Raw genomic sequence first — 26,452 nt, forward strand, 5'->3', positions numbered from 1 at the left:
TTTCCTAAGAACATGCTAGTTAGCAAGTTTCGTGGCACAAAATGCGGCTAAAATAAACAATCTCTCAGAGAGTAGAGAGGGGCGGAGTGAGCAGGACTCATCTGCAATTAAAGGAAAATCCCTCAGAATGGGATGATTTTTGCCGACCTCATTTTGACAAGGTAAAAAGGGTGTTTTTTAAGAGATAAGCAAATTATAGACTTTTCATTAAGACCCTAAAAAATCATATCACTTGTGGAAAATGGGCATCCGATGACGCCTTTAATAAAACACAATCTAATAGGTAGCAAATTGTATTTATTGTTACTTTCCGTCTGCAGCTGTATACCACAACACCTTCACTGCAGCGTAAACTAGTTGTAATTTGACGTAAAGCTACAGGAAGTATATTTTTAAATATATATATAAAAAAAACAGGATTTAGATGCTAATGACGGTTGAAACGCGTCATCACATTTGCCCGCGAAATTTCGTTCATGTGAAGGCGCCCTCAGGAGGTAACGTTTATCAGGAAAAAAAAAATGGATCACCTAACAAAATGGCGGTCACCTACTGCTGGATGATAACACTGACCACATAAACGTTTATCACACTTTACCTGTCATAAACATGACAACAACAATGCTTATTTAAAAACTATTTAAGACAGTTAAAACATGTCTAATTGTTCTATACTGAGTCATAAGATAATTTTGGTTGCAATTATGAACATCACCAAATTGCGCGGTCAAAAATGTTTCCCTAAGTAGGCAGTTTGCAAGTTTAAACGTCAAAATGCTGTCTGGGTAGGCAGCTCGCTACGTTTTGAGACAGCCCTAAAGAGGGCGGAGGAATAACACTAATACCCACAAATCAAAACACGATCCGCTTCAACTTTTTCTCTCGGTTGTAGAAAGAAAGAAGTTTGACATGGAGAGTACAAGTCATAGAGGATGACAAACTTTTGACTGACATATGTTTTCAGGAATGTGTTTTTCTCCAGCATGTCCAGATGATGATGGCCAAACTGCAACTGCAACTTTTCATAAGTGCTGGGGAAGCACTGGGCTGAGCGCACCAGGATCCCTGTACAAGTCTGTTCGCTTTATTAGTTAAGACTTGTGTGTATATTTCTGTATTCACCATCTACACGTGCGCTCGTGTGTGCTGTGACACTGACTGGATTTTAAGGTAACCCACTCAGAAGATTCAAAACTTCAACTCAACTTCATTGCTAAGCTGTCAGTTAGGCTTTATTGACGCTGTGAAGGACGAAAACTCCGGCAGAAGTTTTGGTTTTAACGGACACCATGCAGAAGCTGAATTCGGTAAACAGTCACGCGGAGCTCCAGCAGCGGCTGGCGGATCACGGCGGATCCGGAGACACGGCGAGGGAGAACGGCACGAAACACATCCCGAGTCCCGCAGAACCTGTGGATACGGTTCAGTGCTCCAGCAGAAAGATGCTGGTCGGGCTGGACATCCTCTGTTTGCTCGTGGGTAAGAGAAAAAAACAGTTGGATGATACTTTGTAATAACTTAGATTACGATAATGACATAATGCTGTGTTATTAGATTATTTGCGAACCGTGAAATGTCAGCAAAACTTAAAATGGGTTACACTTTGTAATTACTTTAACGAACATTATATAAAGCTTTGCAAGAGAAACCAAAGTTTCAGGACATGTCTGTTAGAACGTACAAGATCATTTATTTAGCATTATATAATGTAGTAATGAAGGTTATTGTAAATGTTGCCAAGCTGAAGCATTTTTTCCACCCCCTCCCCTTCTATGCAAAGAAAACAAGTTTAAAACACCACAACAGATTTATTTGCAGGTTGTGGAACATCCGCTTCATCTGTTTTCCTCATAACAAAAAACTTTTTGACAGTTCTCCACAAAAGATATTGATGTTTTACTGCTGTGTCAAAACCTTGACATGGGAACAACATTTCAGAAGTGGAGAAATACAAAGTTGCTCCATCCAAATAATCCTCTCAAAAGCCAAATCAGAGCTTAGGAAAGGAAAATAATAAGTTCATAACCTCTACGCACGTGGTGTGTGTGTCTTGAGTTTAGAGTTGGCAGGAAAGTTTGTCCTGGGAAATTCAGCCGTATCCATGGAAACAAGCAGTTCTCCAGAGAAAAGTGAAACTGCCTTTTCAAATGCCCTCAACTGCATGTGTTGTTTACTTTGTTTTGGCTATACTTTATTGTGGCTTTCATTAAAACGGTATTAGTTTCACTGTAAAACATAGTGAAACTGCACAAGTGTTACTGCTCCTGCCTGATCTTATTGGTTTCAACTTTATGTAGTCAAGTTGATTATATCAAATAAAGTAATTATTTTTAAATTAACCCGGTTGTTTTAGATCTTACCATATGAAACGGATTCCTTAGGTGACGTATTTATAATATTTCCAGTCAGATATTTTCATATTAAAAACATTTTCATATTTAAACGTAGACTGAAAAAAAAGAGCAAATTAAATAAGTCAAAAGAAAATAAAAACATACTTGAAAAAGTTCTTGGTTAGTGTTTTTGTCTTGTTTTACAGATATCTACTAATATCTGAACGTTTGAGAAGCAAAATGTAAAAAATCAAACAAAAAATCACTAATTTGAATATAAATATCTGACAGTGGGTCAAGAAAAATAATCTTGTTTTTTTTTTCTTTCAGCATTGGGTGATATTTTTCTTGTTTTAAGCACAAACAAAATTTTGATACATTTTCCAGAAAACAATGTTTTAAGTCATTTTACTTCTGAAGTAGATACATCTCGATTCAAGAATCTTTAGATTCAAGACAAAGACAAAAATACTAAGTTGTTTTCTTTTCTTTGTTTTTGCAGTATGTAAACTACTAATTAATTTGACATTATGTAAGTTTGATCATGACTTATTAATGGAAGTTATTATGAAGTGTAAAATTTCCCTGCCACTTCCCAAAGACTTTTTCATCTGCACAAATCCTAGCAAATTGTTGTCCTGTTAGTTTGTTGACGCAATTCCTGCTTTCTGCATTACTGCTAGTAATATTAGTTCACGCCCCATCGGTTTCAGATGATTTAATGTGTCAAAACAACATTTACAACAGGGATGAGGGGATAAACACTTCAATTATGTTTTTTGTCGTTGCTTTTGGTGTGCCAAATAGAACCTGTCCAGGCAGACAGACAGGTTACAAGTTCTTCACCGGCTTGACTGTGCGGATCACTCACATGGGATCTGTTGTAGGCCTCCAGGTAAAAAGTCCTTGTTCCACAGAATCTGTTTTTAGAAACGTGTCTGGTTCCTGCTTGAGGTTTATGGACAAAAGGGCCTCCTTTGATTTATGACTGTCACTTTCTGACTTATGATGTTATAGTCATGCACTCAGCAGTTTTGTGTACTCTAATCGGATTAATACGTGATTAAGAAAGAGGAGTTTTTATAACCTTGTGATGACAGCCTGGAGAAGGTCGAGAGTAAGCAGAGAGGAACTGTGCTGTGGGATGAGACAGGACGAGTGGGTCATTTGTGATTGGTCACTCTGGATACCATTATCCTATTGACATTTCCCTCTTTTGATAAATATGGAGCTTTTGCGACTTCCTCCTGATGTTTGTGTGACAACTGTCAAACATTCAGAGCCACATGATGCAGCTCATTTATGCTGTAGTCATCTGAAGTATTGAAATGTTGCGATTTGGGACTCTTGTGAAAAGAAGTACACTTGAGCGTCATATATATGAGTTTGAACTGAATGTAATGTTTTCAAACACTTAATTAGATTGCAATTTAACGAAAGTGTATCATAGTCTATTTTATTTTAAAAGTGCTTTTTTGACCTCCTATTGAAATATGGTTAAACTGTAATGCTGAATGTACTGTCAAGCATTTATGGTAAACTAAAATATACTTTAATCTTATTTATTTAAATGTATTATTAATTATTTGTAATGATGGAGGTTTGGTTTTGTGCATTAAGAAAATATTAATTAAATATTATTTTGTTAATTTAATAATTTATTTACGACTTAAATTGAAATTTTACCAAAGTGCATTCTAAATGTGTTTTAAGAAACATATGAAATTGGATTTTCTTTAAGTACAATTAAGATTTATTTCATTAATATTATCTGCAATTATTTTGTAATATTTGACGTAAAGTGCAAATTAACATTAAATGCAAATAAGTAAGCTTCTTTTTCACAAGGATTGTGAAACCGAACAATTCTTGGATTTAATAATTAGATTCTATTTGAATGAAAATAACGCTGGAAAATCTGTGACTACGACCTTTGACTGCACATAAGTTGAATTCTGTATAATACACCAAGTTTAGGCTATATGTGACCCTGAATCACAAAACCAGTCATAAGGGTCAATTTTTTAATTTGAATAAATAAGCTTTCCATTGATGTATGGTTTGTTAGGATAGGACAATATCTGGCCGAGATATAACTATTTGAAAATCTGGAATCGGAGGGTGCAAAAAATCTAAATATTGAGAAAATCGCCTTTAAAGTTGTCCAAATGAAGTTCTTAGCAATGCATATTGTTAATCAAAAATTAAGTTTAAATCTAGGTAGTAAATCTACAAAATATCTTAATGGAACGTGATCTTTACTTAATATCCTAATGATTTTTGGCATAAAAAAAAAAAAAATAAATAATAATAATTTTGACCCACACAACGTATTGCTACAAATATACCCGTGCTACTTATGCCTGGTTTTGTGGTTCAGGGTCACCTATGTTTTTTGGTAGGGGCGGGCGATATGACCAAAATCTTATAGCGTGAAATGAGTATTTTAATTTAAAAATGATGTAATTTTATCATTTTTATAGTTATGTTATTTTATTTTTAGAATTATGTAATTTTAATTTTAATTATAATTTTTATATTTAATTTTATATTATGTATAATAACAATACATGTTACAATATAGTAATCTGTGCTTGTTTGTAGGCGTTTATGAAATATACATTTTTGATACCATAGAAATGTCGTAATGTTTGCAACCAGTGTCAATATCACAAAAAAATAAATAATAAAACAGAAACAAAAAAACAAAAACTCAAGCTCACTGAAAACAAGTAAACAGTCAATGAATAAATAAGAATAATAAACTAATTATAAGCAACAGAAAAAAATAGGAGTAATAGGAAAACTACTGGAATAAATAAATAAGAAACGCTACGAACAGTGCATATTCACTGTGCAAATTAAATACATACTGTATTTCTTCTTATTAAAAATAGAAAAGTGATTTAGTCAAGAACAGTGAGAGATTGGGAGACATATGCGATTTCTTTCTCAGCTGTTTGCTTTCACTTAAGACCTAAATTACTGTGTTTATGAGGGTACTTGCAAAAACAGGCATTTTGACACACTCAAATGTGTGTATTTAACCGTTCAAGGCCTATAAAGAGGCAGAAATAACTGCATGCACATAGTGCGAAATGGGGTCTCTTTCACTGCTGATTGCGCTTCAATGGCTTGAAATCACTTGTTTGTTTTTTTAAAGATTTATTTATGGGCATTTTATGCCTTTATCTGTACAGGACAGTGTAGAGTAGACAGGAAAGTATTTGGGGAAAGACAGAGGGGAGTGGGATCAGCAAAGGACCACGAGCTGGGAATCAAACTCGGGTCGCCGTGAGATCAATTGCACTGCATGTCGGCGCACTAACCGCGAGGCTATTGGCGCCAACGAAATTACTTGTTGTTTAACAGCAATGCATAAAAATCCATGCAAAATGCTTGCAAACAATACATTTTCAGGACAACATAGGACCACCATGATAGAGAACATAGTCCAGAATCTCTAACAGATAATTGTGTCTACAGGTTTATCGCCCACCCCTATCTCTCGCCAACCATGAACATCTTTCAGATTGGCTAATGAGCTGTATTATTAAGTTAGCAACTGGCTCGTTAATATAGAATGTGCAGTTATAGTTTGGAGTTTATTGACCAGTTATATTTTTATAATATAAAACATACTGACTCTGCATCTGATTATATGAGCTATGTTCAAAGGCTCTGCAAAATAGCCAGTATAAACACACCTGTGACTGCACAGCAGTCTGCTGTATATTAATGAAGCAAGTTGTTTGACAACAATAAACAAGCTACATTTAATGAATAACAATTATCTGTATTTTATTAACAGCATATTTGAATGCTTATTAAACATGGCATCTGCATAGTTTTGCTCCTGGCTTATTGCGTTTGAAGCTTGAGACTATTGCAGGCTGAAGGATTGTAACTGATTTCAGTGAGTTGTTTTTTTCGGCAGTGAATAGGGTATTCATGGCACGGCATTCTGATCCACTTTTAATAAGTCCAACAAAGCTGGAATAAGAGCAGCTTTGATGGCGGATCTGTCTGAGAAATTCTCGCTGTGCATGTGAAAGTGAGCGCTGACTGCATCAGCGGTGGAAAACAACACTGCAGATTGTTTACAGAGGCGCTCAGACACGCTGAGACGATCGATCACTCACTTGGCTCCGCTTCTCAGCAACTCTTTTGTCAGTACATTCCACTCGGTCAGACTGCGATACATAAAGAGGTTCTGGAAAAAAAGCTTGCCCCGGAGATATGCTTGAGTACCTGTGGCTTGAGCGGGCCAAAGGTGAAAGTGTGAAAGAAAGGTCACAGACATACCTGAGTGTGTGTTGTGAGAGAGCTTGCTGAAACAAACACTACTGATTCCCTATCACCCTCTCCCACTATTTCACAATCCTCATATAGCAGTGAAATAGTAAATAAATAAATAAATAGATAAAAGTTTTATATGTTGGATCAACCTATATTGCCGTAAATGGCTGCAGGACAGTACTGTGCCAGATCTCACTTTGAAACTAGGAAGGAAAGTTTGCCAAGATAAACATTGCATTTTGCCTCTGAAAGAGAAGTTTAAAAGGTCATGTAGTTTGAAGGTCATATGCTGTACAGACAGAGGCCGACAGATAGACAGACAGATAGATAGATAGATATTATTTATTTGCAGTCTAATATTTAATTTTTGTTTAATATATAAATAAATATAGAATTCCTGGATATGCAGTTATTAAGTCTAAATATAAATAAAAGATACAGAAAATCTAATATATAATTTTTTTTAGATTAGATAAATTATCTTTTTTTTAAATCATATAATAAAATGTAATTTAATTTTACACATCTGTAAAAAAAGAATCCTGAATATATAGATAAGTAAGTAAGTAAATTACCTTTAAATTATCTAATAAAAATCTAATATTTATACTTTTCATAGTTATATTTTATAGATGGTAAATATATAATTCCTCAATTTACAGTACATAAGTCTAAATAAGTACATACAAATATATTTTTACATATAATACCCACAATAAAATATAATTTTTATAAGTATGCATAAAAAGTAAGTCCTGAATGTATTTATGTGTAATTATAAAAGTACATGTAATGTAAAAAAAACCCATGACCCTTTAACATTTTAACTTTTATTCTTTCTACTTGTTAGTTTTTTATATTATAAAATTAATAACTAAATCCTCTAACCTTATCTCTATTCTTTTAATTGACATAAAAGTAAACTATCTTTAAATTATCTAATACAAATTTAATTTTTATACTTTTTATAGATATATTTTACAGATAGTAAATAAATAAATCCTCATTTTACAGTACGTAAGTCTAAATAAGTACATATAAATATATTTTTACATATAATACCCACAATAAAATATGATTTTATAAATATGAATTAAAAAAGTAAATCCTGAATGTATCCTGAACAAAAAAAAGAACATGACCCTTTAATATTTTAACTTCTATTCTATCTACTTATGTTTTTATTTATTATAAAAATAACTAAATCCTCTAACGCTCCATTCTATCTACTTTTTTGTAACTAAATAAATAAACAAACAAACAAATAAATAAATAACCTTGCTACGTTTGACTAATCTGTTATGTCTTCAAATAAAATCAAGTGTAAGTGTAAAGTGCAAGTCCCTTAGAAAAAGTTATAGTACCATAAAAAATGACCATACAATATATCAGTACTACCTTGATAGCATATGGTTTTCTTTGAAATACCTCACAACACTTTTTATTTTAGTATAATGATATATATTTCAAAATGTGCGATTGATAACATCAGTGAACAATGGTGCTGTCAGTGGTAGTGTTTTTTTGAATGATTTGGTTTTTAGCTGCGCTCGAGTGATTCAGCGTTCATTTGAACCCTAAGTGCCTCACCAGATTTGTACAGGTAAGACGCCCGCAGCTCTGATCTAAAGGAAATGATTGAGACTTCAAAGCAAAAGACAGACATGGCAGTGAGAGTGTGTGTGGGTTAACATCTCATTGAGTGAGTAAAGCATTATTCAGGGAGGACAGGCGTCCTATCAGATGGAGTGATGCTGTACCTGAATGAAGGCCCTCTTCCTGTTTATCACTTCTCTCTCCTTCACCTTTCTTGTCTGCCACAAAATGCAGCATCTAATCGAAGACGCTCTTACAAAAGAGCCGGTGGAGTATGTGGCAGTGTGAGGCCTGTAGGTGTGTATAAAGTGTCTGTTTGTATAAAACGTCTTGTGTTTCCATTGAGTTGGCAGAGAAAGCTGTCAAGTGAGACAGTGAGATTGCAGCACGCTGCAGCATGTCAGTTATGTGGGCGGCAGCACATTCAGGCCTGCTCATGAGCACATGGTGTCTGGTGTTTCCACATGCTCATTCATGTTGATAAATGCACGCAGCAAATGGATGTCTGTTCTCTGCATTAATAGCTTAATCATAATGTCAGTGTCACAGTATAAGTAGTGCCATATATGGTATTGGATAATATTGTATGTTCTTGCTATAGCTGTAGTTAGAAATCCACATATATTCTGCTATATATAAGAATATATATACACAGGGGTGCACATAAGTGGTCCGTAAGTCTGTATGCACGACCAAAATAAGAAAATGCACTGTCAGAGCACGCATTTGCGTACCGACATGGTTGACAGCTGTTAACGCACAATTACCATTTTAGATCGATAAACTGTAATACAGTATAAGATTTCTATTTGAACTGAAAGCATCGAACTAAAAGCATAATTCAGCTATTCGCTGCCGTTTTCAAAGCACGAGGCAAATATGTGACATTTCATTCACTGACGCTCTTTACTGAACGCTCTTTAAACGGAAGCACGTATATTTACTTGCCGGAAACCCGCCAAAATAAAAGCTTGCTAATTTGGGTTTGAAAAGAACGACGATTAATATAAAAAATGTAAATATTATGTTATTTTTAAGTTTACCATGAAACAATTGTATTTTTTATTTAATACTCCCTTTTTATTTCAAAATATAATAGTATTACCACACTTCATTTTTTTATTTTATTTTTTAAAAAGTCCAAAAATATTAGTATCACTTGTTAAATTTTTTTTTTTTGCTATTTATTAATTTACTGTTTATACTGTTTATATATATATATATAATAAAAATAATAAAATTATAATCCAATACATATTTTTATACATATAAGTAAAAAAGCAAACAAAATCTAAATATAAGAAAATACTTAACATGTCATCTGTAAAAAAAAAAAAAAAAAAGAAGTAAATCCTGAATATATAGATTTGAATTTAGACATGTAAACTGAATATATAAATGTAAAACTGAAATTTACAACTATAAAAAAAATCTATATTTTATTCTAAATGTAATATAAATCCTCAGTATATAGCTGTAATGTGAAATGTTTCAAGTCTAAATGTAAGATTTTTGTTTTTACATTTTTATAATAAAATACATTTTACTTATTAGGTTTTATATGTTGTATATTCATGTATGATAAATTATTATCAAATATTTAAACATTTATTGTTTTATTGATTTGTTTAGATTATTGTTTTATTATATTGAGATTTATTTCATTATTTCGTTGCTACAATTTAATAGGAAATAATGAAATAAAGCTCAATATAATTCAATAAAATGAAGCACACAAACAAACAAACAAACAAACAAACACATTATATATAATGTGAACATATATACCTTTATATACAGTATATAAGCTTTACACCTGTTTTATTAGCAAATAACTGTCTTGTCAGAGGGAGTGTAGTTGTACTATCTACTCTGATTTGTTCAATAAATGACCATAGAGACCACCCTGCCATTATCTCTGTCTGTGTTCTCCCCTCTGGCTAAAGTGCATTAGTCTAGCATCAGACTCGCTCTAAGCTACTCAACGCTGATCCAGTGCAGCCTGCTGGAGCCTGCCAACTCTCTGCTGTACACAGGGTTACAGCTCTAAATGAGGAAACCGCCCAGGGCCGTCAGAGAGAGAGAGTTTGTGTGTGTTTGCTGGTGGATTAATACTGTTGTTATGGATCTGGTGAAAGGTCGGAGGTTAAAGGACAGTGCCGGCCGACATCTATGATAGCAGCTCTTCTCCCTCATGAGTGAAAGGAAACCAGAGTAAATCCTGCTGAGAGACATAACAAATTAGAGGATTACACCATTTTTTGCAAGAGAGGAGCAAATGAGTGGCAGTTAGCAGCACAATTACCACAGCTCTATTACTGAAAATTATGCTCGGAAAATATGCAGCCCTGTCTGTTCCTGTCTGTATCTTTTGCTGTGATCTCAACCGTAACGGAGTATGTATGAACTAATGACACCCCCTGCTCTTCCCCTGCTCTTCCCCTGCTCTTTGAATCATACATACGGGTTCCCCTTTAAGATGCGTCATAATGACTGTATCAGCTTTTGATGAGGCATCTCACTGACTTATGGAAGCTTATTTCCGTCTTATTTTTCTCAGAATTCTGAGTTTCAAAAGCAATCAAAAACTCTCAGCTGTAGGATATAAACTTGGAAAAAAAAAAAGTTTAACTCGCAATTTTAGAGTTTACATCTCGCAATTCTAACTTGTTTTTTTCAGAATTCTGGGTTTCAGTTTACAGTTTACAATCAGTAGTTTCTAATTGTGGGATATAAACTCGCAATTCAAAGAAAAAAGTAAAAAAAAAAAGTTTGTAATTTTTTTATAAGTTTATAAATAGTCACAAGATATAAACTTGCAATTGTGAGTTTATATCTCTTTATTCTGACTTATTTTCTCAGAATTCTGGGTTTCAACTTGCAGTTAATATCTCACAGAACTTTTTTAGGTTCTGATATAAGTAAAATAAACTCGCAATTCTTAGAAAAAAGTCTAAATTGCGAATTTATATATTAGATATTAACTCGTAATTGTGAGTTTACATCTTGCAATTCTGACTTACTTTCTCAGAATTCTAAGTTACAATTCGCAATCAGTAGGTCTGAATTGTGGGATATAAACTCCCATTTCTGAGAAAAAAAAAAAAAAAAGTTTATAACACAATTGCAAGATATAAACACACGATTTTAGAGATTAACATCTCGCAATTCTGACTTACTTTCTCACAAGTCTGGGTTTTAACTCGCAGTTAATAACTCACATAGAGCCTTTTTATGTTCTGATATAAACTTGTGACAAATGAACTCCGAATTTATATATTAAGTATAATCTCACAATCGTGAGTTTACATCTCACAACTTATTTTCTCAGAATTCTGAGTTTACATTTCACAGTTAAAAACTTACAATTACAAAATATAAACTTGCAGTTCTAGGGAAAAACAACTTGCAATTGAGTTTACATCTCACAATTCTGACTTTTTTCCTCAGAATTCAGAATTTACATCTCACAGTAATTTACAACTGTGAGATGTAAACTCACAATTCTGAGAAAAAAACTGTGAGTTTATAATTCACCATCGCAAGATATACGCTAGCAATTGTGAGAATGATGTCTGAATTTTTAGATATAAACTCACAATTGTGGGATAAAAAGTCTCAAGTTCAACTACCTTTTCTACATTATTTATTCCATTGTGCAAATAAGCTTCCATACTGACCTGCCTCAACACAGCCTCATTCCCAAAAACACACACACTTTTAAAGAGTCTGGAGGCACCGCTGACCCCCTCAGCTGTCGACTGTCTCCTGTGCACAGTGTGCTGTAAGTCAGGGTAAAGAATATCCCCCCAGCCTGAGGACGCATGTCTGGACTCGGCTACAGTAACACTAGAGACGCAGCATTGCTAGCGGTGGGGGTCAGAGAGGGAATATCAAGCAAGCTTCAACTCATCTTTCCCCGTGGTTCTGCTCCGCATCACCTCATTGCCTGTCAGATTCATTATTTTTAGGTATGAAGAAAGAATTTTTAGGAATGCTTAAAGGGTATATAGGAAAAGTTGGCAACATTTCATAGAAATGCAGAAATGTTAAACTCAGTAGATGTGCACTCTTTCTTGGTAGCAGCTTAGGTTGAGAAGTATCACAAGCGATTTTTTTAATGTGTAGAGTTCTTGAGTTGGCCATATGGTTCTGTGTTCATGGTGTTACACTACCAGTCATAGTACTTTTTGCTAACAGAGGAAAAGTGATGGTGTCCTGGCTGTGCAAGAAGAAATTTAGCTTGTATTATGGAATTTAATAAAGGACAAAATAAATAAGGAGAATTGTGACAAAAAACTGCATTTGCAGACATTCCTATCCTGATGGGATTAGTTGTCTCAGATGACCCCTGAGTTAGTCGAAAACACAGAAAGTAATACGCTTCATAATTTTTACAGAGGCTGTATATGTTTAAAAACAGCAGACGTATTTGATTTGGATGGGATTAAAATGACAAAGAACGTCTGTGAAACCCAAATTTACCTAATAGTCCTGTTCAAACAGGTCTTTACAAAGGTTATGACTCTGCTTTTGCTAAAAAAGGTTCTCTTGTGGTATCACTGGTACATATGATAGTTGTCTTGTAGTATTATAGGACTTAAAGCAATAGTTCACCCAAAAATTACAATTCTGTCATTAATTACTCACCTTCATGTAGTTCCAAACCCATGTTCATCTTTGGAACACAAATTAAGATATTTTTGATGAAATCCAAGAGTTTTCTGATCATGCCTAGACAGCAACGCAACTGACACGTTCAAGGCCCAGAAAGGTAGTAAGGCCATCATTAAAATAGTCTATGTGACATCAGTGGTTTAACAATAATTTTATATAGCTATGAAAGAACAAAGCAAAAGCAAAGAAAACAAAAATAACAACTATTTAACAATTTCTTGTTTACAAGCAGAGGAATGCACATGCATGTGTCGTGGTACTCTCATGAACATGCGTTGAAGATGGAAATGGAAGTGTTTTATCTTCTTTGCGCACAAAAAGTATTCTCGTAGCTTCAGAAAATTAAATTTGAACCACAGATGTCACAGATGGACTATTTAAACTATGTCCTAACTACCTTTCTGGCCTTAAAAATGCTGTCTATTCAGGGACAGAAAGCTCTTGGTCATCATTCATCAAAAATATCTTAATCTGTGTTCTGAAGATAAACGAAGGTCTTATTTGCTTGGAATGCCATGAGGGTGAGTAATTAATGACAACATTTTTGGGTGAAGCATCCCTTTAATAGGTTCTGTAGCATCTTGAAAAATTCAAAACATTCTGTGGCATCATAAGAACTTAAAAAGGTTCTGTGACATCATAAAAACCTAAAAGGGTTCAGTGGCATCATGAGAATTTAAAAATGTACAGATAATGTACTCACCCCCTTGTAGGGTGACCACCTGTCCCGCTTTGTACCGAACACCATTTTCACCCCTTGTCCCACACATTGCATATTGAGAAAATTCTTCCGCAAAATCACATCTATGTCCCACAACAGCCCTATTGCCAGGTGGTCACCCTACCCCCTTGTCATCCAAGATGTTCATGTCTTTCTATCTTCAGTTGTAAAGAAATTGTTTTTTCTTCTTCCTCGACTAGGATCATTTAGAGCCCTTTGAAACTGCATTTAAACTGCATTTTGGAAGTTAAAACTCGGGGGCACCATAGAAATCTTTTATATGGAGAGAAATCCTGAAATGTTCCTCAAAAAACATAATTTCTTTACGACTGAACAAATGAAGACATGAACATCTTGAATGACAAGGGGGTGAGTACAGTGTTTGTACATTTTTGTTCTGGAAGTAAACTACTCCTTTAAAAAAGTTCAAGGACATCATTGGAACTTAAAAAGGTTATGGGACATCTAAGGAACCTAAAAAGTTTCTGTGGCATCATGGAAAAAATATATTGTAAAAAAGATATTGTACGAGGGATGCCACAGCCCTGGGAAGTTTAGTTCCAACCCTACTCCAACACACATACCAAGTGGTTTTCAAATAAGCCTGAAGGACTTGATAAGCTGGATCAGGTGCGTTTAATTAGTGTTAAATCTAGGGTTTAACTCTTCAGGGCTGTGGCGCTCCAGGAAGTGAGTTTCGCATCCCTGTACTATGGCATCATTGGAACTTAAAAAAATTATATGACATCATAGGATCCTAAAACGGTTCTGGGGCATCATATGGCGCTTTTCCACTGCATGGTTCGGCTCTCTACGGCTCACTTTTGAAGTGGTTTCCACTCTATACCTAGTACCTGTACTACCTATTTTTAGTACCACCTCGTTTGAGGTTCCAGCGGGCCATACCGATACTAAAATGTGATGTGCAAACATCACTGATTGGTCATAATTATAAGATTTGTCAGTACCAGCATCATTGGATTTACGACACAAGACACCAAACCCCACTAGATTTAAATAGACATCAACAGCCACCGTAGTGTCACTTGTTCGCATTAGACTTGTTTTAAACGAACGTCAACTGCTGAATTCAAATCTGCTTTCATGCTTTGGCTGGTGCGGAGCCAGATTGGACGCGCTGAACGCTTGTCATATCTTATCACAACTATTCAGTGTTTTCAACCATATAATGCTTATTTTAGGTTCCGGACATTTAAATACAAAGTGCTAGCAAAACGATACTTTTATCGTTTGTAAAAATACATGCCAATGTCTATAGAAGTGGCAATAATGATCTTTACAAATAAAATCTGACAACATGTTTTATTGATTTTATGTAAACATTGTGTTGATAACTGTAAAGTTAACTCTGCCCTTCTCCTGGTTCTTTCGGGAGGAGAGGATGCATTCGCGTGTTGTAAATCAACTAACACGGTCATTATAAAAGTGTTTAAACTTCCAAATACATTTACTTGCACATATTTCAAAATATCAGACATTTCATAATATAGTGAGCACGTTGGTGAATATTAGTAATAAAAGAGGAAAAAAGATATAAAAGTGACATACAGCGCTATTGTGGCTGCGTTGTGTCACGTGACAAGCATGACGCGTCGCCATGGAAACACTCCGTTATAAATAAAAATGATTCGTGTTTGGGACTGTAGTGTAAACCGTAAATTTGAAAACGTTTAGCTTAAATGTTTAATATGAATAAACAGTGCTCATAAACGGCTGCTGAGGTAGTATTCTCAAGTGAAATTAGTTGGGGTTTGGACCCGGAAACAGCGTTCGTTGGTGAGTTCGTTGGACGCATTACGTCATCACTTAACAAACCCATAAGGCGATACATTCTAAAATAACGGTCGCCTAAAAAAACTCACTCTGGGGGCTCAGCTAGAATGTTTTAAAAAGGGTTAAAAAGGTTCTATGATATAATTGGAACTTCTAAAGGTTCTGTGACATCACAAGAACTTATAAAGGTTCCTCAGGCTCTTTTGATAAGCTTTCGTTTGAAGACCGCTCTAGCTTTGATATTTTTTTTGCGCTCGTATCTGTGTGCGTGTCATGCCTGTTTTTCTCTCCAGGCCTGGGTCTTTGTTCTTGGTGTGATTTGTCTTTAGTATGAGCTGATCAGGGTAGACACAACAGAACACCAACCAACAACAGAAAGAGTAATGTCACCCCTTGAGCTATCTGTCTCTCTTCACCGAGATCAGCTCTGCCCGTCTACCCAAACAGACGCTCTTCCAGACAATAGCTTCAATTAGATGTTTAGTGGATGATGGTCCTGTGATCTAAAACACAGCCGCAGTGCCAGAGGGTATATCATCTGTACGGCTCTGTGTCATCTGTGTGTCTGACTCTAACTCATGCACACCTGACCATTTTTTTTCCACAAAGTCTCTTTTTATCTGATTGAAAGACACCGAAAACAAAAGGTAGACAAAGGCGGAGATTAAACAAGATTAGGAGGGTAATTACATCCCACCTCTCACTCACTTCCTGCGATAAAGAGAACATGTTTTGCTTCGTTCCCAGAAAATTTCCAGTCGTTTTTTTTTTTTTAGTGGTGTCTACCTCGGCGCATAAGTCAGCCATATTTATGGTTGTAGATTTGTCATCTCACGCAGAGAAGAGACTGTGTACCTGCTTGGATTTCCCCTGCTCTTTGTTTGTATAGTTGAAGGCCGTCTGGGGTCACTTGTGTGTATGTGAACGTGTGTGGCGCGGTCGGTTTAGTCTGCGTTTGTGTAGATTTGACGTCTGTGTGGTTGTATATTGACACTGCGGTTGCTGTGGTTTTGAGAGGTGTTTGTGTATCTGCATGCTATTGCGTCTGTGTGGAACCAATGGTTTCTACAGCCGTGTTTTGTAAGCCGATCCCTAGTGTTGTGGTGATTTTGATGGTGAAGTTTGTCGGCAGGGTATTTTTTGTATCGTTTGTTGAGGCGTTTTCTATAATGTATGTATGAACAACTGGCGGTGAAGAGGTGTTTGTGTGGAGCTTTTGCGGGAATAAGTGTATTTTGTCATAATGAGGTGTTTGTGTGTGTGTGTGTGTGTGTATTGTTATGAAGAGGAGGGGCCCTGTTTACAAAGCAGGCCTCAGCTGAGCTTCGTTCACTGACCTCACATTCCAGAACCTCCACTAATCGCCTCCGTCTGGCAAACTCTTGCTCTCTTTCTCTCATCTCTCACACTCACTATTCTTCTTGTTCTTTTCTCCATCTCCTCAAACACTAAGGGCTTTTTAGACTGTTTAGCTAATTGTTAGTGCTTGCTAAAGCAAGAATCACTTGCTTATATTTGGGTGTTTTATCAACTATGGACACTTTTAGCCTTGTGGATTTTTAGAAAGTAAACACTTTTTACTGTCTCGGTAGTTTATTTCATTTATGTAGTAACAAAGTTCAACAGTGTTGTGTACTGTTTACCATTCAAACGTTTGGGTTGGGAAGATTTTTATGGTTTTGAAATAGGGTTTTTATGCTCACCAAGGCTGCATTTATTTGATCAAAAATTGTGAAATATTATTACAATTTAAAATAACTGGTTTCTATTAGAATATATTTTAAAATGTAATTTATTCCTGTGATGCAATGCTGAATTTTCTTCAGTGTAACTTATTGTAAAATGCTGATTTGCTGCTCAGAAAAATAAAATGAAATAAATAGTCACTTTTGATTTAATGCATCTTTTCTGAATAAACGTATTAATTTCTTAAAAAAAAAATAAATAAATCTTGCAGACCCAAACTTTAATCGGTAGTGTACATACATTAGAGATGCATTTGTTTGTCTATTTCTTAGATTTTATTAACACATTTAATTTCCACCACATCTCAAATTATTTATGTTTGACATACTTGACTTAGAAATATCATCTTAAATATTATTGGAATAAAATATTTAAAATATATATATATATTTTAAAAAAAAGCCTAATTTCAAATAGCATTTAATTAAACAATATTTTCCACACTTTTGTAGAATTTAACAAATCAAACTTCTCACTGTGTCCGTGTAATCACTATCGATAAAACATTATTAGGGGCAATATTGTTGGTCATGATGGAAATTATGAATTTCGTTTACATTCATAATTTTGTTTAAAAATTAATTTATGATGGAAATTTGGAATTTTGTTTAAAAATTGTATTAAAATGTTATTCTTAAAAAAAAAAAAAAAAAAAAAAAAAAAAAAAAAATATATATATATATATGTGACCCTGGACCACAAAACCACTGAACCACTTAAGTAGAAGTAGCATGGGTATGCAATAGTCAAAAATACATTGTATGGGTCAAAATGATTGATTTTTTTATGCCAAAAATCATTAGGATATTAAGATCATGTTCCATGGAGATGTTTTGTAAATTTCTTATTGTAAATATATCAAAACTTAATTTTTGATTAGTAATATGCATTACTAGGAACTTCATTTGGACAACTTTAAAGGTGATTTTCTCATTATTTCAATTTTTTTTTTTTGCACCCTCAGATTTCAGATTTCAAACAGCTGTATCTCAGCCAAATATTGTCCTGTCCTCATGTCCTGAGTTTTAAAAAATGTACCCTTATGATAGGTTATGTGGTCCAAGGTCACATATTATGAAATACATTTAGTTTTATTCTTTTATTCTTTCTCTTTTAGAATACCAGAGTTTAAAATATATATGTTTTTATTATGGATATTTATATTTTAAATTGAAACTGTTGGCCTGGGACAGATAAAACAATAAAATAATCACTTGAAAGCATTAAATAAAATGATGTTTCAAATTACATCTCAGTGAAGAAAGATGTGCTATTGCTTTTCTAAGTACTTGGTCTTTTTGTCTGGTAGATGTTAAAATGGGTGAAAACAGGGAGGGACTGGAATCATATCTCATGACAAGAATTGGCCTCTTGTGACTCTTGACAGCAGAAATCGACCATGCTAGCAAAACACAAGAGTGAGTTGAACACCCAACATCTTAGTGCCCACATACAACACACTAACAACCACCCAGAACACTAGCAATCTCATAACAATGCATAAAAAAACACAAAAAAGTTGCATAGCATTTTCTTGTTTACTATCAATTACCAACACAAATGAGCTACACAGAAAAATACGAAACACGCCCTAGCTGCTTTTGTGCACTTCTGTCCGCTGCTTCTCTGCTGTTGTTCCCTCTCTTGTTCCCTCTTATTTTATTGTTATTCTTTCACGGTGAGCTCATTCTGGGCTGTGGTTCTCAGAAGTGTAAATTAGATCCAGATCCTTTCTTTCCGAGCGAGGCACGGACTGAATCTAATGTTCTGTTCCCTCGCTCTTGTGACTGAAAAACAGCCCACATTGTGCAACACCACGCAGTCATTTGCGCTGTTTATCTCCTATTTTTCTGGCCTGCTTTCTCACGTTCTCCATCCATCTTCCTTGTATTCTCTCCTCCAGCCAGGTGTTGGAGTTTGCTCGCAGCTGCTTGACAGATTACATGCGGCCAGTTCGTGGTTTGGAGGTTTGTTGTGAAGCTCTGTAGCTGTGGTTGAAGTGACCTCACAGTGCTCATTTGGACTCGCTTGTCTACTGTGTGTAGCGTGTTTGCTCTGGGCTTGGGTATAGCTGGGTTGCGGCGTGTTTCTCGGTAAGGGCTGAATCACTGCTGTGTTTGTCTCCGGGATGCCAGGATTTCTGGGCTACGGCTTTTTGGATGCGATTTGCTAATGGACTTGTGTTGATCCGCTACTCCACCGGCACGCTGGCGCGTTAATGGAACAGCATGTAGAATGTACCTCAATCAATAGCATCGACTGGGTCTGGGTTATAAACGCAGAGTAAAGAGAGCGGTGGATATGGGCTATTGCATTACCGTGCGGATCCATTAGCGATGTCCTCTAGATAAGCGAGTCTGCTAGGGTGGGTCACTGATCCTGACATCGTCCCTCAGCGTTAGTGGAAGTGTTTCGCTGCACTTTACACAATAGTTTAGAACACCATAGATTTTTTTTTTTTACACACCAGCCCCTCTGGCCTTGTTCCTTAAATGAATTCGATAGACGTGTCACTGATACAGGAAGCTTTAATGACAGCAGACACCTGATATGTGTTCAGTGACATTATCTCATTTAGTCTTGGCAATTCTGCAGAACTACTAATCTTGGTCGATGAGGTGATGCTGTATTAAAAATTGTTACAAATTCACACATGGAATGACCTGATACACAGACGAAGAACTAACATGAAGTCACGGACACGCATCGCTGACCTAGTGCAAGATGAGTATTTGTGGTCAAAAAGTCTATCAAGTCTATATTTTTTTTAGAAAATGACCAATTGTTTTGCTAGATAAAACCCTTATTCCTCGACTGGGTTCTGTAGAGCACTTTGAAGCTGCATTGGAACTGCAATTTGGACCTTCAAATTAATTTCCTACTGGTTGCATTGCCATTGACACGTTACTACAGTAAATCACGAGAATTCGAAGCCCGTTCTTAGTTGTTGGATAAATAAAAACAGCTCAAGGAAACATTGAGTAATTTATGCATTTTACCTTGTTTCATAAACTAACTGATCATGAATGTTGTTATACACATAACTGTACAGCAAAGCATTAAACTCACTTGACCCTGACCAGAGCATAAGCCCTGAATTGTAGACCTAAAAAACAAATAAACAAACTAAAATTACACGGGACAATCCATGATATATGATGTATATCCTTAAAAATTATATATATCCTTAAAAAACCACAACAAATTCCTTGTGTGTTTGCGCACACTTGGCGAATAAAGCTAATTCTGATTCTGAATTCTGATTCTGCTGTTATAGGATTTGAACCATTCACGTTGTATGACTGTAATTCCAATGGTGTGATCGCATTTACTGTTGCTTTTTGAATTTCTCAGTATTTTTTTGGAATTTTTAATTTCAGTAGGAATCTATGAAACCTGCCATTTTGCATGAGGCCGAAAGATTTTATTATTAATTCTTAGAAAAATAATATTATATTTAAAACAAAATGTCTTCACTTCTTTTTAATACTTAAAAAAACGTTTGCCTGCCAAATCAAAGTCATGTGGTGCAACCAACAAAATAAAGTCATAGAGTGGACCCTGTGACTGTGTGTCAAAGTTGATAAGTCTCTTCAAATATTAGATAATTTGGCTTTTTTTTTTGACAAGGTAAGGATAGCTCAGGTTGGAAAATGTCTTGTGGTGTGACTCCCCAAAAAATTGTTTATGAATAAATTATTTATAATATTTGTAAAAAATCATTTTAATATACTGTTATATATGATTTGAACCATTCACGTTGTGTGACTGTAATTCCAATTGTGTGATCGCATTTACTGTTGCTTTTTGAATTCTCAGTATTTTTTCAGAATCTATGAAACCTGAAATTTTGCATGAGGCCAGAAGATTTTCCCTTGCAGATTTTGTGATGGGTCCAAGTAGATCAGGCGAATTTGTCACGTGGACCAATAGAAAGTTGCTTGGTCATTTTTCATATCAAGTAGCCCCTTCTAGTTAAGCATGCTTGCACACTGTGTGCGAGGAATATTGCAATTATAAAGACATATTATTATATTTGAACAAAAATTCTTTTTTTTTAACACTTGAAAAACTTTTGAAAAACAGTCATGTGGTGCAACCAACAAAATTAAGTCACAGAGTGGACCCTGTGACTGTGTGTCAAAGCTGATAAGTCTCTTAAAATATCAGATAATTTGGCTTTTTTTTTTTTGGACAAGGCAAGGATAGCTCATGTTGTAAAATGTCTTGTGGTGCGACTCCTCCAAAAATTAATGTTTATGAATAAATTAGTAAAATTTGTACAAAAAAATCTTTTTGCTTTGGAAAGTAAATTTTAAAATAATAATAATAATTATATATATATATATATATATATATATATATACACACACACACATTTTTTTTTACCTTAATGATTAATATGTAATCAAGGTATGATGAAAACCTGATGGTTACACCACATGACATGATGAGGAAGTATTTCTTAAACTAGATTAAAAAACAGCTTCATTTCCCTCTTTCTGATGGGCCCCGAATAAAACGAAAAAAACTGAAATGCATAAACTGAAATTGTGTCAGTCTTTTTAGGAGGTCTTTCAAGGACAGGCGCCGTTGAACTGATCCTCAATCGTTGACCTGTCTGCATGAGGTGCGTACGTGTTACCCAGTTTAGCACGACTGATCTAGCTAATCATTAGCTCAGCTGACAGCAGCTAGCCACTGGCTAATATGCTGTCTTGGTGATAAGGAGCTTCCTTTGGGGGTGTGAGCTAATGGACCACCGTGAACACGGCCTGTGAGGTCGCCGTGTGTTAAGTCTGCTCAACTGAGGCTGAGTTTAAGGTGCAATTTCTCCACTGATTTCCCAACCCGCCCCAAGTGTGAGCGCATACCGATAAGAGGATTAGCACACCTGGAAGATTATTGCTAACCTCTCCTCGTTCTTCAGCACATGCGAACCGGGAAAGCGAGAAGTTGTTCAGAGTTACAGCTGCCATCACTCCCTAGCAGACAGTTGTTGGCCAACTTTCTGGAAAGAGGAACTGGCCAGAGGAAGCATTGGGGATTTGCAGAGTGTCTCGCAAAATCAAATTTAGATGCAAGAAAATGTACAGTGATTTTAATGAGAGAAAAAGTTGTAATATTGTCAGCCCGGCCCATTTAAAGTGCTGTGGCAGATTCTGGCGCAGGTGATATAATGCTTGCTAGCGTGGCATGGTCGTCCCCAGACACGCAGTCTACTACTCTATCAGCAGTTTCACAGGATTGCACCAGCTCTGAGCTCAGCTCGCCCCTCTCATCGGCTCTTCATCTAGTCGACAAATATAGTGGGGAATGGATGTGCGGTACTATGTGTAAAATTAAACAAGTAAAAACACAAAGTAAATGCAATTATAGGCGATTTTCAGAAAACTGAAATGTGATAATTATGTAGGATTTAAATATAACATGCTCTGATTGGAGAGCAGTTGGATAGAATTGTCTTCATCATACAACAATAAACATGACTCTTTATTCAATATAATTATATAACGGGTCAATGACTGTTATATCAACGACATGTAGTGTCCATGATAAAATAAAATATACATTTTAAAAAATCATAAGCCATTCGTGTTGGTTTCAACATATGCCATTCATTCATAGTTTTGAAGAACTTTGATATCATTTTCAAGAAATGTAAATTTAAATAGTTTAAATAATGATTCATCGTGTCAAATGTTGGAACTAACATACAATCCAACCAGGGTTAATAGTTAACTAAAACTAAAACTGAAACTAAAACTAAAACCATCAACCTGAAATAAAAGTGATACTTGAAATAAAATAAACATTAACTGAAATGAAGCACTAAAAAAAAACTTTCCCCAAGGCAACTTTTCACATGTTAATTTAGTTTAACTTGATGTACTAAAAAATAAATAAAACTAAAATAAAAATTAATAAAAACTATATAGACATAGATAAAAATAAATTGAAAAAAAAAACGACTAAAAATTACGAAAAAAGAAAAAGAAAAAAAAAGAGAGAATAAAACCGTAACTTAAAATGGAAAATATAAAAATACAAACTGATTCAAAATATAAATAAACACAATAATAGTATGTTAATGATGGGTCCAATCACCAAAATTATGGAAATAATAACCTATTTTACTTATACCTTACACCATATTTAATAGGAAAAAAAAACAAATATCTATATATATATATATATATATATACATACACACCACATGACTGTCAACTGAACTGAATTAACCTCACCTTGACATAAAAATGTAAAATTATTCTTATTGACTTAATCTTGTAATGAGGCTTGCTTCTTTAATATAATATCAGTTGTATCACTGCATTTCTGACTTTATGCTTCTCCAAAAAGTCTAAATGCATTTTATTGTATAAATTGCTTTTCATGTAAGAGGTTTATATTACATTTCTTAGGTATTTTTTAATAAATTAACTAATTAAAAATAAATGTCATGCCATTGACTAATACAACAGGCAGTCATTTGAAATTTATAGATCCCAGGCCGTGGCCTGTAACCAAAAACTGTTTAAAGAATACATTTTAAGGAAAAATGCTCTGAAGGAGTGTGACCTTATGTATAAAATATTCTGCCTTATAGAATATGTAGGGACTCTAGACGTCTTTTTAAAAACCTGCTGAGCAGGAGCTCGATCATAAGCTTTTCATATCTGTATCCTGCATGGTGACCAGAGCTAATGATAGAGATCTCGATTACACCCAAACACATGTGGCCGGCACAGAGAGGACCCTGAAGGGTAACAGTGTACAGGCCTGTCCAAAGCATGGCTGAAATGTCAAGCATGCGTTACGGTGAGACCGAGCGAAAGCGAGATCAGGGTCAGATCAGGGTGTGCTGACGTGTAACTCAGTGTTATCTCGTCAACAGCATGTCTTCTTCACCTCTACATATTCAGCAGTGCAGGATGTTGCGTCTCACCTTATCTTTGTTTGGCCTCCACTTATTCTGAGAAAAGCAGCTGTCAGCAATGCACACAGTACAAATTTAGTCCTAAATTCTGATTATGCTTATCAGCAGGAGTGTTCATAAGCATTCATCCTGATATGCAGGCCTGTATGTGTGCTTGTTAGGGCTCTTATGGGGCGCATGAGCGATAAGAATGTAATAGGAGATCAAGTGGGAATACAGCAAATTGGATTTATAAAAGCAACTAGATCAGCCTGTCTGAAATTCTCAATGGTCAACAGCAAAATGACTACATTTTTTGGTCACGTGAAGGTGCATCACTTTTGCAAACCCTCGACGTGATCTTTGTTGAAATCAGTGGTTTTGGTTGATGCAGCATGAAGTGTTAACATGATGGATCTCATTCACTATATGATCAATCTGCATCAACTTGCTTGTATGTTTCAGCCATCTGTGACTTACTTTGCACTTTCGTTCCATCTCTGGATCTGGTTTAGTCCCCCTGCAGCGTGCGAGCATGTGCCCTGGAAGCCGAGCGGTCACGTACGCTGAGAGATTCCCTGGCAGAGGCTGTGTTTGTGGCTGGGTTCATTCCAGCTGGGGGAGAGAGTGGAGGGTTAATGATTAGTCTCATGCTCTGTGTGGATCAAGGGCATGGGACCGTACGGGCCTCGGGCCTGGGGGAAACAAGAGAGGGAGAGAGGGAGAGGGAGCACAAACCAAAAACTCAACAGCTGAATCACTCATCACTTCTATATTCATACTCCACTCCCGGAACAGATCTATATTTACACATCAGTACTATGTACACCACATTTTTTTTCCAGTAATGATTATACAATGAATAATTAGCCACTCTACTCTACTATCCCTTAAAGGTATTGTAAATGATTGCTTGACACATGAAATGTTCCTACTTCCTGACAGACATCGCTGAAAAGAGGTCCTGAGAAAAAAGTGTGAGAACACTAGAATGTGTAAACAACAAAAAACCCTAGTCAATTAAAAACACTCGCTGGATATTTTGAATGTTGTGTCATTCCAAACCCGTAAGACCTTTGTTTACTTCAGAACACAAATGAAGGTATTTTTAAATGAAATCCGAAAGCTTTCTAACTCTGCGTAGACAGCAGTGCAACTGACACTTTCAAAGCCCAGAAAGGTAGTAAAAACATTGTTAAAATAGTCCATGTGACATCAATGGTTTAACTGTAATGTTACAAAGCTATGAGAATACTTTTTGTGCACAAAGAAAACAAAAATAACGACTTGATTCAACAATTTCTTCTCTTCCACATAAGCATTTTGAAGCGTAGACATGAGTATCACGGGGTAGTACATAAAACAGTCTTCGGAAACATATTTGAAGATTTCGAGAGAACTTGCAGTTTGTTGCTCAGCCTTGCTTTGTCAAAACAGAATATGATGATGAAGATAGATGGACATTATACTATACTTCAGAACACAGGCTCTTTGTGTCAACAAAACAAAAAAATCTAGTTGTTTGTAAGAGAAACTAAATAAAAATAAATCATTGACCTACACCAATAATTTGAAGCTAATTATTAGAATTGTAATATTAATATTAAACTACGCTGTTGAACACACACTTGCTGCCAAGCCACAAGATTTCGCTTTGGAAATTACCTATTTGCTTACTAATTTATACCTTGAGAGTTCACCCATTCATTTGGAACAACATCCTGGTTCACTTACCTTGACCTACTGTCCCAGTGTTCTTTAAATTAGTAATTGTTTAACAAGGGGATAGAAAAAGTCCCACACAGTGCTATGAATACCATAAGGAATTCTGCAAGTTACAGTAGTGTGCAGGACTTTATTGTTTATTTTCCACATTCAAGTCTAGTCAGTGTCCAACGCACCTGCCTACCACCATCCAGGTGCGTAATAGATTTGTTTGCATTTTTTCTGAAAAAGAAGATCCCCTACGCACTCCAAGTGAACCATATTACCGCATTCCCAGCGCAACTCGCGAGAAACTTTCCATCTTCCAACTTATAGTCTCTGACCTCAATCCTGTATTCTTTAGGGTCTTTTCTTCTCCACATGCCTCATCTATCCATGCTGTCATTCTCTTTCAACCCCCACCCCCTCCTTCACTCTTTCTGCCAGAGATATGCATGGAATGTCAGCTCCTTAGGCTGAATCTCGATTCCCATCAGGAAGACAGTGACATTCTCAATATCTCAGCCGCACTTGCGATTCTAATTGCACATAATGGAGCATTAAAGATGTATCTGTGTCTGATCTTGTGGTGCCAGAGAAACATTGACATGCACGGAAGAACATTCCTCCAGGTAGTTTCGACAGAAATATTAACCCGTCTGT

At 35.6% G+C, this 26,452-nt stretch overlaps 1 protein-coding gene and 1 long non-coding RNA gene across 2 annotated transcripts in view; both read left to right on the forward strand.

Moving 5' to 3' along the window:
- Window positions 1-859: 859 nt before the first annotated feature.
- The window catches only part of ppap2d (phosphatidic acid phosphatase type 2D), a 33,528-nt gene continuing 7,935 nt past the window's right edge, over window positions 860-26,452 (forward strand). The window contains exon 1 of the mRNA XM_051103462.1: window positions 860-1,479. Coding sequence (XP_050959419.1) covers window positions 1,290-1,479 — 190 coding nt within the window. The 5' untranslated portion in view covers window positions 860-1,289. The remainder of the gene's footprint in view (window positions 1,480-26,452) is intronic.
- LOC127160805 (uncharacterized) lies at window positions 1,486-26,289 on the forward strand. Its single transcript, XR_007826853.1, has 2 exons — window positions 1,486-3,228; window positions 18,476-26,289. It is a non-coding gene; the product is annotated as an uncharacterized LOC127160805 (long non-coding RNA).

The sequence above is a fragment of the Labeo rohita genome, chromosome 3 (genome assembly GCF_022985175.1).
Source record: "Labeo rohita strain BAU-BD-2019 chromosome 3, IGBB_LRoh.1.0, whole genome shotgun sequence".
Lineage (NCBI taxonomy): Eukaryota > Metazoa > Chordata > Actinopteri > Cypriniformes > Cyprinidae > Labeo > Labeo rohita.